The sequence below is a fragment of the Ursus arctos genome, unplaced genomic scaffold (assembly GCF_023065955.2).
Source record: "Ursus arctos isolate Adak ecotype North America unplaced genomic scaffold, UrsArc2.0 scaffold_22, whole genome shotgun sequence".
Classification (NCBI taxonomy): domain Eukaryota; kingdom Metazoa; phylum Chordata; class Mammalia; order Carnivora; family Ursidae; genus Ursus; species Ursus arctos.
Window position 1 is genome coordinate 29,396,226 of NW_026622897.1, and position 12,056 is coordinate 29,408,281.

Sequence of the window (12,056 nt, forward strand, 5' to 3'; positions counted from 1 at the left end):
GTGGGGAGGACAGCAGGGGGAGCTCTCACACTGTATCAGTCATCACCAATTGCAGACCTTAAACAGGAACAGCTGTACTTTGCTAGCCCTACTAATTTACAATCCCAGCGAGAATGAAAAAGTTCACAACCCGTCCCAATAGCCCAGCCAATGAGATACTGTCACAGTCAGCCAATGAAAAGCCACTGGACTTCAAACTCCCAGTTTACTCCAACAGACTTTTTGTTTGTAACAGCAATTGGGCTCCCTACGCCTTTGCCCGCCCCCATAAAAGAACATTCTTCTCCTTTGTTTTCTGGTAGCTTATATGTCCTGAATTGGAATTCTCTGCAATTCCCGAATCAACCCATTTTTGCTAGCGAAATAACCGACAGCTTAGTTTTTAAGGTTAATATTACTTGGTGGGGAGATATGGGATCCCGAGAAGACTCTTCCCCCCCAACAACTCCAAGACTGGTGAGCAAACAGGTGCCAGACCCCAAAGAGCCAATTGAGCTCACTGCTTTCTTGCAGACCCTGGAGTTTGAGGGTAAGTTTTCTCCTGGGTTTGATCACTGCTCTCTTTGTGTTTGTGTCCATCTCTACAGGCTTTATTTGCGATCTATTGTAAGGCCTCGCCCTTTCTGAGAGTACTTGTTCAGCTTTTGGTCTGACTCTTTGGAACCAGAATGTGACTGTTGGAATTGTGCTGGCCTTTGGAGAGCCTCCTTTTTAGAACCCGGATGTTCCTATTGGCACTGTGCTGTTCAGGACTTTTATCTTCTTCGCTCTAGAGAACACCTCTAAAAATGGGATCTTAGTCATCAAAATGCTTTGAGGGGGTCCTTCCTTCTGACACCCCCCCACACAAGGGTTTTATGTTTAAAAACAGAAGTCCCTCCTCATGTGCATTTCTAATTAAATGGGCCAACTTAATCACAAGTTATTTAGAACTTTAATGGTCATTATAAGGAACTTCTGATTAACTCAGAAAGCCCCAGCCAAACAAAACAATACAGAACAAAAAAAAACCGGAATGGGATGTCTCTTTAATTGGTACCTTGAGGCTTCCAAGTGTTTTTAGGATTCTAAATTTGCTTCTTTTGAAATATCTAAATTAACTGGGGCAAACAATGAATCGAAAAGCCTTCTGAGGACTTTTTTCCCCCTCCCCCTCCTTTGTCTCCAGACAGTGGCCTCTACCTTGCGCACAGGCCCTTTCTCCAGTGCTGTTCTCCTCTGTTCCTTTGTGCCGGCCTTTCCTCCTGGATATGCCCCCTCCCCGTCCTAATCCTTTGGTTGAACTTCATTTTTCCTCTGAATCTCTTACCAGTACTTCCTCTCCTGAATGTATTAAAATCTACCCTATAAATTTAAGTCTTCTAAGGATCTAAATAAACCTCAAATGTCTTTCGTTCTCTGGACTAAGGGTGAATTTTGAGCCATGGTTTCCTAAACTGATGGAGGACCCCGTTAGGTTTGCTGAAGGATTTAGCATAGTTATTCAAATGCATGGCCTGGCTTCTCGGATTTATGCCCATCCACATGCCTGTTGGTGAGGGCCAGGTCAAATACTGGATAAAATTAGCTCAATGGGAACATCCTGAAAGGGATTTGGAGAAATAAACCCTCATTTTTGCCAAAAGGCTTGAACACTCACTGGAAATGTCCACCAAGCAATTAGAGTAGCTTTTCCTAAGCCTGTCAATTGGAACAGAATTCATGTTTGTACACAAAAGCCTGGTGAAACTGTTCCTGTTACAGTCAACCGCAAATTGTCTTTAAAGGAGATTCTGGTGTTTGTTTAGATGTTGAATTCACCTGGGTAGCATTTAATTCTGTTTATTAATGGACTGAAAGAGGCTGTTTCTCTTTGAGTTAAAAGGACTATGATGGAATGGGAAACTATGTCCACTCCAGATTTAGTCAATTTGGCAAACTAGCTTACTCATATCCCAGATAAGTCACCTATAAGAAAGATGACCACAATTCTCAATTTTCAGTTCTGGAAAATGAAGGCTTCTCTACAGAACCAAAAATCCTAGTTTCTGCCATTATGGCAAAGGCCCAGGACATTGGAAAAAATAACTGTTAGAAATTGAAGCATTCCAGGTGCCATTAGCCCCCTAGCCAGCCTTTCCAGTGTCTTCCTAATTCCTAATAATGGTGCTCAGAGGAACTACAAGGGGCTCTTCCCAATCCTCCCTCTTAATCTGCTTGGAAAAACCACTCTTCAGTTTGGGGATGAATCTCTGTCTTTGTCCTTATTGACACTGGAGTGACCCCCTCAGTGCTAACCCCACAGCTCTAAAGCAGCCTGTCTCAGTACTAAAACTGTTTAATAAACCTCAGCTCTAAAGCAGCCCGTCTCAGTACTAAAACTGTCTTTAATAAACCTCAGCAGGTTCCTGTCTGTCTGTCTGTCCGTCTCTCCTTTTGTCTAGGCCCTTTGTGAGATACACACTCTTCTCCTTAGTCCAACCCCTTATTCATTTATTGGGCCAAGATTTCTTAGAAAATAATCATACTGGAATTTTTCCCCCACAAGGAGGAAATAATTCTGGAATTTGACAGTAATAATCTAAATAGCCAAGCAGGGAAATTAAATCACTCTTGGATAGCTCTTATTTGCTCTGTTTCTGGTATCACTATAGCTGAGTCTGGAGACAGTGATCTTTTGTGCTACCATCCTCTATGGGCAAACTCTTCAAATTATATTGGCAGAATCCACAGTGCATTTCCCATCAAGATTCAAATAGATACATCAGAACTTCTCCTCAGAATTAATAAAGCTTTACGTATCAATTTTAATAAATTAACCTACATGTAAAGGAGCCCTCTAAGGCATCAGTCCCATAATATAAGATTGCAAGGCTCAGGGCCTCATTATCCCCTGCGCTAGTCCCTGTAATATCCCTATCTTACCTGTGAGAGAACCTAATGGCACAGGATGGAGGTTTGTCCAGGACCTCTGAACAATAAATAACATTGTTACCCCTTGGCACCCTGTTATTCCTAACCCCCATACCCTACTGACACTCATTCCCACAGAAAGCAAATTTTTCACTATAATTATAGTGCATTTTGTAGTATTCCTGTGAAGAAGGATAGCCAATATCTTTTTGCTTTCACTTGGGAAGAATGGAAATACACCCGGACAATAATGCCCCAGGGTTACACCCAGGCTTTTCACAAAACTCAAAAGCTATTCGTTATAATGATGATTTGCCTCTCTGCTCCCCTTCTCAAACCTCTTCACAGGAAGACAGCAACCACCTGTTAAAACTTCTGGCCTTAAAGGGGCAGAAAGACTCAAAAGAAAAAACACAGTTTGCTCAAACTCGGGTTCAATACTTAGAGTATCTGATCTCACAACAAGGACTACATTTGGATGCAGGTAGGCTTCATGGCATCCTGAACTTCCCCAAACCTAAAACTAAGTGCTGTTTATGACGTTTTCTTGGACTCGCTGTCTACTGTTGAAATTGGATTCCAAACTTCCCTCTTAAGCTTCAACTTCCATATGTTTTATTTAAAAATGACCCTATTTGGAAAGATCATGATGACATAGCTTTTGGGACCTTAAAGAAAAGCCTAATAAAACTCCCTGTCCTCAGACTTCCTAATTATCAACTACCCTTTTTCCTCATTGTATGTGAAGGGGAAGGGAATGCCCTTGGAGTACTCACCCAAAAATAGGGGAACATATAGGGCATTATAACCAACAGTTGGACCCTGTAGCATGGGGATAACCCCCTTGCCTTAAAGTCATTCCTGTCACTGCCCTTTTGGTTAAGGCCATTCTGGAGAAATAATCACAGGACCTTCTTGAACCGTCCTGTGTCCCATGTAGCAGAAGCGCCCCTCCCCCATTCTCATTACACTCAACACTAAAGTCAGTTGCCTTGCCTCCTAGGCCATCGCCCTCTAACTGCTCCTCACACAACTCTTTTCCCTGTAGTGACTTTAGCCCTGCTATTATCCTGTCCTTGATGGATGAAATCCCTCATGACTGCTTAATGCTGACAGATAACTTTTTGACTTCCTGTGACAATTTATAGGAAACTCCTCTAACCAATGCAGATTTTTCATGGTTTAATAATGGTTCCTACTTGAAGGATGAAAATGGTAAACATTGTGTTGGGTATGCGATCGCCACTCCTTTGGAAGTCACTGAGTCCATACCTTCGCCTGTGGCTGTCTTGGTCTAGCAGGTTTAGTTACATGCCTTACTTGGGATTGCACCTTAGCCAAGGGTAGAGCCACAAACATTTATACCAGTAAGTCGGTATGCCTTTGGAGTAGCTCAGGCCTTTAGAAGTGCTATGGAAATAATGAAGTTTCTTTACCTACAATGGGAATAAAATTAAAAAATGGCTCCAATGTCCCAAATGTATTAAATGCCATAGTTTCGCAGGCAGCTCTGGCTATTACTAAGCTACCTGGGCCTTCCAGACTCAATTCCTAGAGTCCAAAGGAAACCACCTTACTGATAGTTCCAACAAAACGCCATTCTCAAGGAAACCAAGACCCAAACCTGTTATGGTTGTCTCTCAAATGATGAATCGGAAAAAATGACAAAAGATATCCAATAATTAGCCCTGGAGAGAGAAAAATATTAGAAATTGAATAATTATTGGTTTTATTAAAACACCAAACAGATAACCCTGGTTTAGACCCAGCAATCCTGCCTTGCTAGAAGTCCTAGAATTCCTGCTACTTACCATTTTACATGCATTAAACCGTTGGCGTACTGACAAAATAATAGTGTTTGGGAATGTTTATGGGGAAATATTAAGGCTGCAAAAGTGCCTACCTTGCTTGTCCCACCTGTCCAATGTATAATCCAAAAAATCCTGTTCACACACGTGGACTTCATACAGCTTCCTGTCTCATGGATATAAATGTTTTAATTATTATGGTTTGTTTTCTCACTGGACCAAAGCTTTTTCCTTGTAGACAGACCAATGCTTATTCTGTGGCTTACATTCTGTTAGAAAAGATTATCCCTGGGGTGCCTGGGTGGCTCAGTCAGTTAAGCATCTGCCTTCAGCTCAGGTCATGATCCCAAGGTCCTGGATGGAGCCCCACATTGGGCTCCCTACTCAGCAGGGAGTCTGCTTCTCCCTCTGCCCCCCTCCCCCCGCTTATGCTCTCTCTGTCTCTCTCAAATAAAATCTCTTAAAAAAAAAAAAAATAGAAAAGATTATCCCTCCCTGGGGAACCCCTCCTGAACTTCATAGTGACTGGAGAGCTCATTTTACCAGTAAGGTGCTTCAACAGGTCTGTGCTGTTTGGCCAGTTTTACAACTCTGCTTGTGCATACCATCTTCAATCCTCAGGGTTAGTCAGTTGCACTAACAGCACTAATTGACAAAATTTGTACAGACCCTCCAAATACCTTGGCTGAAAGCATTGCTGTTGGTCTTCCAAATTTCAGATCCACCCCCTTGGGGATTCCTAGACCTTTGCCCTTTGAGACGATCACAGGATGTCGTAAGCACTTGGCCCCTGCCTCCTCTGACTCAGAGTTGATAGAACAGGATCTGCTTTAACATTGTAAAGGCCTAGTTGTTTCTACTGGAAACAACCGTGTTCTGGTAGAGCAATCTTTTCACCATGTACTCAAATAGATGGGAGGTAGACCTCAAGTACTCTGCAACCTACAGATTTCATCTATTGGAATAGACACTTCCAGTGAGACTCTTACCAACCTCACGGGAAAGACCCTTATCAGGAACTGCTAACCAACTCTGGGGCCACCAAACTCCAGGGAATATTCTTGGGTTCACGTGACACATCTAAAGAAAGCTACAAACCCTGACTGGGCCCTGCACACCATCTGGTGACCTGAAAGTGAAGATTTCCTGGAATTGAAGCAGATGACAACTAATGAGACAGCTTTCCCACGATGTCCGGACCAGGCCTATGTCCCTTTTTCTCACCGTTCGCTGCTGCTTTCTCTTTTATGAAAGAAAATACTCTGTATTTGCCAAGCTATTGCAAAAGGGGGAAATGTCTTCTTTTGACTATGGCCTTTTAGAAACAGCCTTCTCATGATCCTGTGAGCTTTCTCTGAAGGGTGAGAAGGTCAGAATTCACAAATTCTTTCATCTGAACTACAGTCTGATTGCTGAGTCTTACCTAAATTCGTGGTTTCTGAATTTACAATCTTTACATCAATATTATTGATAACACATTTGCTTCGACACAGTTCTCTTGAGATCATGCCATGTCAAACCTCTTTGAAGTGTTGCTGTTTTGCAGCAAGTTCATCAGCTACTGCTTCATGTTTATACCTGCACCGCACCTTCCGACACGCACTCCGGTGACTCTTTCCGTGTGCTCTTGCGGTTCCCACTCGTGGGCTTCCATGGTTGCTTTAAGCGAAGACTTCAGGAAACATACATGACTGCAGGTTTCCTTTCATAAGAAGAGCCTTTTTCCCCTAAGTTGGAATAGTGCCAATAAACATGTTCATTGGCTGCTTTCTGACCTAGGGTCCCAGTTGACCTCTATTCTACAATTTGAAACTGTCATGTTACTGCTTTTGCTTTGTATAATTATTTTCAGGTGTTGTATTTTGTTCCCTGTCAAACTTTTGTAAAAACAATGTACTCAGAAAGGTGATGCTGGTGGCTCAGTACCTGGAGATGATTTCCAGTGCTTATGACCTTGAGAAGATATGGACTTGAGCTGGAAAGTTCCTGGGATTCCTCTCTCTAAACTGTTCCCTGTTACCATAATGTGGCCTGAAGTGGAACCTGGGACATGACAACTATGAAAGGTCCTTCCTGGACACAAGGGACAAAACCATGAAGTATGGAAAACCTGAGTCTTGATCAGTGCAGCAGCCCCTGGCCGAGAGCTTATGCTAAGGGTATAATAGGAAAACATGTTTGTGACCTTGCAGGTTTTTGCGTAAAGGTCAGAGCACAACAGTTGGGAACACCCGGCTCACTCAGGGTGGAATGCTGCGCTCAGATAATGAGCAGCCAGAAGGCTGCCCCAACCGAAACTTGATTACTCTTGACAATAGCCCGGGGGTGGGGAGGGGGAGTCCATAGAAACATGTTTAAGAATAAGCCTCACTTGCTGAACGTGACATCATCTAATCCGTGACCTTTCCCCTGAAGTACTACTATTCACTAGGCTGTACTACAGATCATCCCCTTGATTGTCTTTGATTGTTTATCGCCAATAAACACGCGAGGTTGCAGCTGTTTGGGGAGATCGCAGTCTTGGCGGTGGCGCACCTGGCGGTCGTCCCCTGCACCCACCCTCTCTTTTGCAAGCTCATCTGTATGCCTTGTCCTCCCAGATCAACGCCGCGGCTCCGCGGGCTGTGTCGGGGCAGATCAGTGGTGCTTTTGAGGAAAGATTTTGATCAAAGGGAGGAAATGTAAATATTAATACAGGTAAACTTCAGTAAAATGGAGTGGGGAGGCCAGAAGAAGGAAGCTCTCCCATCCTACCACTCACCACCAATTGCAGATGCCATCAGGAAGAGATGGACCTTGGAAGTAGATACCACTTTATTCCCCAGCAGGAGGAAGAAAGGTTTTCTCCTCCCTCAGCAACAGCTCCGCCAATGAGACACTGTCATAACTCGGTCAATGAAAGGCCGCTATTCTTTAAACTCCTAGTTTACTCCAGTGGACTTTTTGTTTACAACAGCCCTACCAAATACCCCCAGCTTTCTGCTGTGAAAGACCAACCCTGCTCTTTGTTCTCACCCTCGCCTGTGGTTTTGCTGTAGCGTGCATGTTTGGAATTTTCTGTTATTTTGACCCATTTTTTTGTAAAACAACATAGTTTTATTTTTAAGGGTAACAGTTGAGTTCTTTAGGAAACCATTAGGGCCATTTTTCCTTAGCCACCCCGTCGCCATTCCCTACAGCAGACCGTCCTGGTTACTGCAGAATGGAAGTTGCCGGTCAACAGGAAGGCTCTGTCTCCTCCCCCTGCCTGACTTCCTCTTTCCCCTTAAGGCCCCCTGAGGACCAGACAGGGCAGGAGTTGTTTGCTGCGGGTTTGGAGGGTGGGGGCCGGCAGCCAGGCTTTGCTGAAATCCTGTGGGTGGGCAGACACCGCCTCCCCTGGCGTGCTCTCTCTGCTCTCTTGGTCTGCAGGCTAGAGGCTGGCTCTTTCCGGAGCCCCAAACTCTGTCCCCAGGGAGCCATGGCGACATCCCGGGGCCGTCTCTACCTTTGGATGTACTTGGCTGCAGCGCTGGCATCTTTCCTGGCAGGATTTATGGTGGGTAAGTATGAACCGCTTCTCCCCAGTGCAGGGCTGGTGCTTGTCCCTGCAGCCTGGGGAGGAGCGAGAGGAAGCCTGGAGGCTGTGCAGCTGGGCTCCCCGAGCTCCCCGCGTGTGGCCAACGCAGCGGATTTCAGCCCGACTGGCAGCCGAATGGAATGCATTTTGACCTTCTTAATGAAGTGTGACTGAAATTCAAATTTATTAAAGTTTCAGTGAGCTCAGGATACTTGTCAAGCGCTGTTAGGTCAGAGCTGTCACTCTCCACGGGGATGAAAAAGGTGGTTTCATTTAAAAGCACTATTAATGAGTCAGAACTAGCAACTGTAATATGGACAGCATCGCAAAAAACTGCCCTTCCTTCATCATTTACTAAACAAATATTTGTGGAATGTGCCTTGTGTGTCAGGCGCTGTGCTACGAACTAGATCACCCCAAGGAGAACAAGGAAGATAGAGGCCCGTGCCTTGATGGGTAACATGTAGGAAAATGAAAAAAAAAAAAAATCTCGTTAAACTAGTTTTAACCAACTAAAAATTACACTGCATAGCAGAATTTGAAGGATTTCTGCATTTAATATGAACATTTTTGTAAAGCTCACCTTGAGCTATTTCTGAAGTAAGGACTATTTTTTTTTTTTGGCTTCTAATTTTTGTAAAAGTCAAAAGCAATTATATACGTATATGGTCAGTATAGATGCATGTATTCTCTCCCCCTAGGCTGGTTTATTAAACCTTTGAAAGAAACGACCCCTTCACCGCCCTATCATCAAAGTATGCGGTGGAAACTCGTATCTGAGATGAAAGCTGAAAATATTAAATCATTTCTTCGGTAAGTTTGTTTTGATGTTTGGTCTTAAAAATGTTGGAAATATTGCAGAGTGAGAAGTATATTACAACTGGTTATATTCATGTGGGTAATCTTTGTGTGAAATTACATGATCTCACGTTAATTTATGGTAATTTAAAATGTCCCTTTAAACCACTCAGGGTAAAATGTATTTGAATGTTGCAGGAATGGCTCTTTCTTCTCTAACTTAATCGACAGAAAAAGTATCTGGTTGCTTTATTAAGAGATGTTTCAACTTCATGTAACTTCAGACTGCAGCTGAATGTTATTTCTTCCTTATGCCTGGGTTTAATCAGCAATTTTATTTGAAGGTCACATTCTGTCAGGAAGACTTAGATGGTTGTAAACTCAGATTTAAAGGAGGGGAGATTAAAGTTTCAGACTGTCTGCCACAAATTAAACTTTTGTCCCACATTGCAACTATAAGTAATACAAACTAGACAAAATAAGAGCGAAAGGATCAGTGCAAATCCACCAGCCTCTAAGTGTGAAAAGGCATGACATTCAGGGAAATGATAATGAACTCCTTGGAGGCAGTCACCATGATATATGTTCTATATTCAGACTCTCTCAAAGGAGTGTCATTAAAATAAACAAAAACAACAAAAAACCCAACCAGCTTTATTGAAGTATAATTTACATACAGTGAACTGCATCATATAAAGCCTAAGATTTGACAGTATTGACGGATGTATAATAAACTCAATAAACCACTTCCTCAGTCAAGATGCAGAAATTTTATGTCCTGCCCTTTGCAGTTTTATTTCCTATCTTCACCTTTAGCCCTGTGCAGTGACCACTCAGGTTTATGTCACTATGAGTTCCTTTGCATTTTCGAGAATGTTATATAAACGGAATCACACAGTATGCACTCTTGTGTCTGTCTTCTTTCAATCAGCTTAGTAATTTTGGAATTCACCCAGGTTGTTGCACATATCAGTTTATTGCTTTTTATTTCTGCGTAGTATTCCATTGTATGGATATCTTGTAATGTGCAGCTGTTGGATGCTTGGGTTGTTTCTAGTTTTTGTTTATTATGAACAAAGCTGCTATGAACATGTGTTTACAAGTTTTTGTGTGAACATATATTTTCATTTCCCTTGGAATGGCTCTATTGGATGATAAGCATATGTTTAACTTTTTAAGAAGATGTCCAACAGATTTCAAAAGTGGTAACGTGTTTACATTCCTACCCATTATGCGTGAGTGCACCTGCTGTTGTACATTGTGGTCAACAGTTTTGACTGTTGCTGTAATTTTCATCATGCCAATGGGTATTGTGTGTAGTGCTATCTTATTGTGGTTTCAATTTGCATCTTCCTTATAACAAGTGATGTTAAGCATCATCTCCTATGTGTATTGGACATTTGCGTATTTTCTTTCATAAAGCCTCTGTTAACCTATTTTCCTATTTTAAATTGTTTTGTTTTCTTACTGAGTGGTAGGAGTTCCTTATGTATTCTGGGTACAGTTCCTTTGCCAGACGTGTCTTGTGAATATTTGCTTCTGTTCTATGGCTGGCCTTTTTTTGTTAGTGGAGTTTTTGAAAGGCAGAAATTTTTAATTTTGGTAAAGTCCTGTTGACCAGTTTTTGGTTTTCTGTTTCATATTCTGTGTTCCATCTAACTTTGCCTATTAGAAATATGAAGATTTTCTTCTAGGTTTTCTTCTAGAAGTTTTGTAACTGTCGCTTGTATATTTAGATCAATGGTCCACTTCAAGTTAATTTTTGTGTATGTTATAATGTTAGAGTTGATGATTTTTTAAATCCAAATATTCAATTATCCCTGCAACATTTGTTGAAAAAATACTTATTTCCACATTGAATTGCCCTGGCGTCTTTGTCCAAAATTACTTGACCATATATGTGTGGCCTGGTTTTGGATTTTTACATTTTCTTTTATTGATCTGCAGACCTAACACTACACGCGGATAGTTAGTGTAGCTTAGTAAGAAGTCTGAAAATCAGGTAGAGTTAATCCTATACATTTTTTTTCTTAAAAATTGCTTTGACTACTTTACGCCATTTGCATTTCCAAGTTAATTTTAGAATCACCTTCTGAATTCCTACAAAAAACCTGCTGGAACTTTTATTAAAGTTGCATCAACTCTACAGATGAATTTGGAAGAGAAGTGACATCTTTCAAATACGGAGTCTCTCAGTCTCTTTTTTCATTTGTCATAGGGAGGTAGTATAGTTTAACTTTTACCCATGGAGGGGCATTTACGATCAGTTTTTGGATATTATGATTAAGGTTGCTATTTACATTTGCATACAGATTTTACACGATCAAGGTTCCCATTTCTCTGACATAAATGCCCAAGGGTAAAAATTGCTAAGTTGTATGGTAAATACATTTTTAGTTTGAGAAGACTTTGCCTAACTGCTTTCTAGTACAGCTGTATGATTTTGTTTTCCGTTGACATTATCATTGTTTTTAATTTTACCCATTCTGACAGGTGCATGGTGATACCTCATTGTGGTTTTAAACTGCAGTCCCCTATTGGTTAATGATATTGAACATCTTTTTATGTGCTTATTATATATACATCATTTGTGTATATATATATATAAATATATATATATATATATATATATATATACAATTTGTCTCTTCAGTGAAATGTCTGTTCATGTCTTTGACCTATTTTCTATTTGGATAGTTTCGTTTGTTTTTTTTGCTGTTGAGCTTTGAGAGAACTTTATATTTTGTAGATAAGTCTTTTGTCGGCTTTGTGGTACTCAAGTATTTTTCCCTCTCTGCTATTTGTCTCTTCATGTCTTAACAGAGTTGTTTGTAGGTTAGAAGCTTTACATTTTAATGAGGTCCAATTTTATTGCTTTTTCCTTTTATGGATCGTGCATTTGGGTTCATACCTAAGAACTCTTAGACTAGATCTCTTTTCCCCTCTCCTCTCTGCTCTGAAATTTTATACCTTACATTTTACATTAATTTTGTGATTCA

At 41.4% G+C, this 12,056-nt stretch overlaps 1 protein-coding gene across 5 annotated transcripts in view; it reads left to right on the forward strand.

Moving 5' to 3' along the window:
- The first annotated feature begins 213 nt into the window (after positions 1-213).
- NAALAD2 (N-acetylated alpha-linked acidic dipeptidase 2) overlaps positions 214-12,056 on the forward strand; it is a 73,701-nt gene continuing 61,858 nt past the window's right edge. Inside the window, exons 1-4 of one of the 5 annotated variants that reach the window (XM_044386517.3) lie at positions 214-529; positions 3,241-3,376; positions 8,112-8,242; positions 8,961-9,072. In XM_044386517.3, the coding sequence (XP_044242452.1) occupies positions 412-529; positions 3,241-3,376; positions 8,112-8,242; positions 8,961-9,072 (497 nt within the window). In that variant the 5' untranslated portion in view covers positions 214-411. Of the gene's footprint in view, positions 530-3,240; positions 3,377-8,111; positions 8,243-8,279; positions 8,860-8,960; positions 9,073-12,056 lie in introns of those variants that run through there. The other 4 variants (XM_057316680.1, XM_026505360.4, XM_044386518.3 and 1 more) reach the window with 4 other exon arrangements.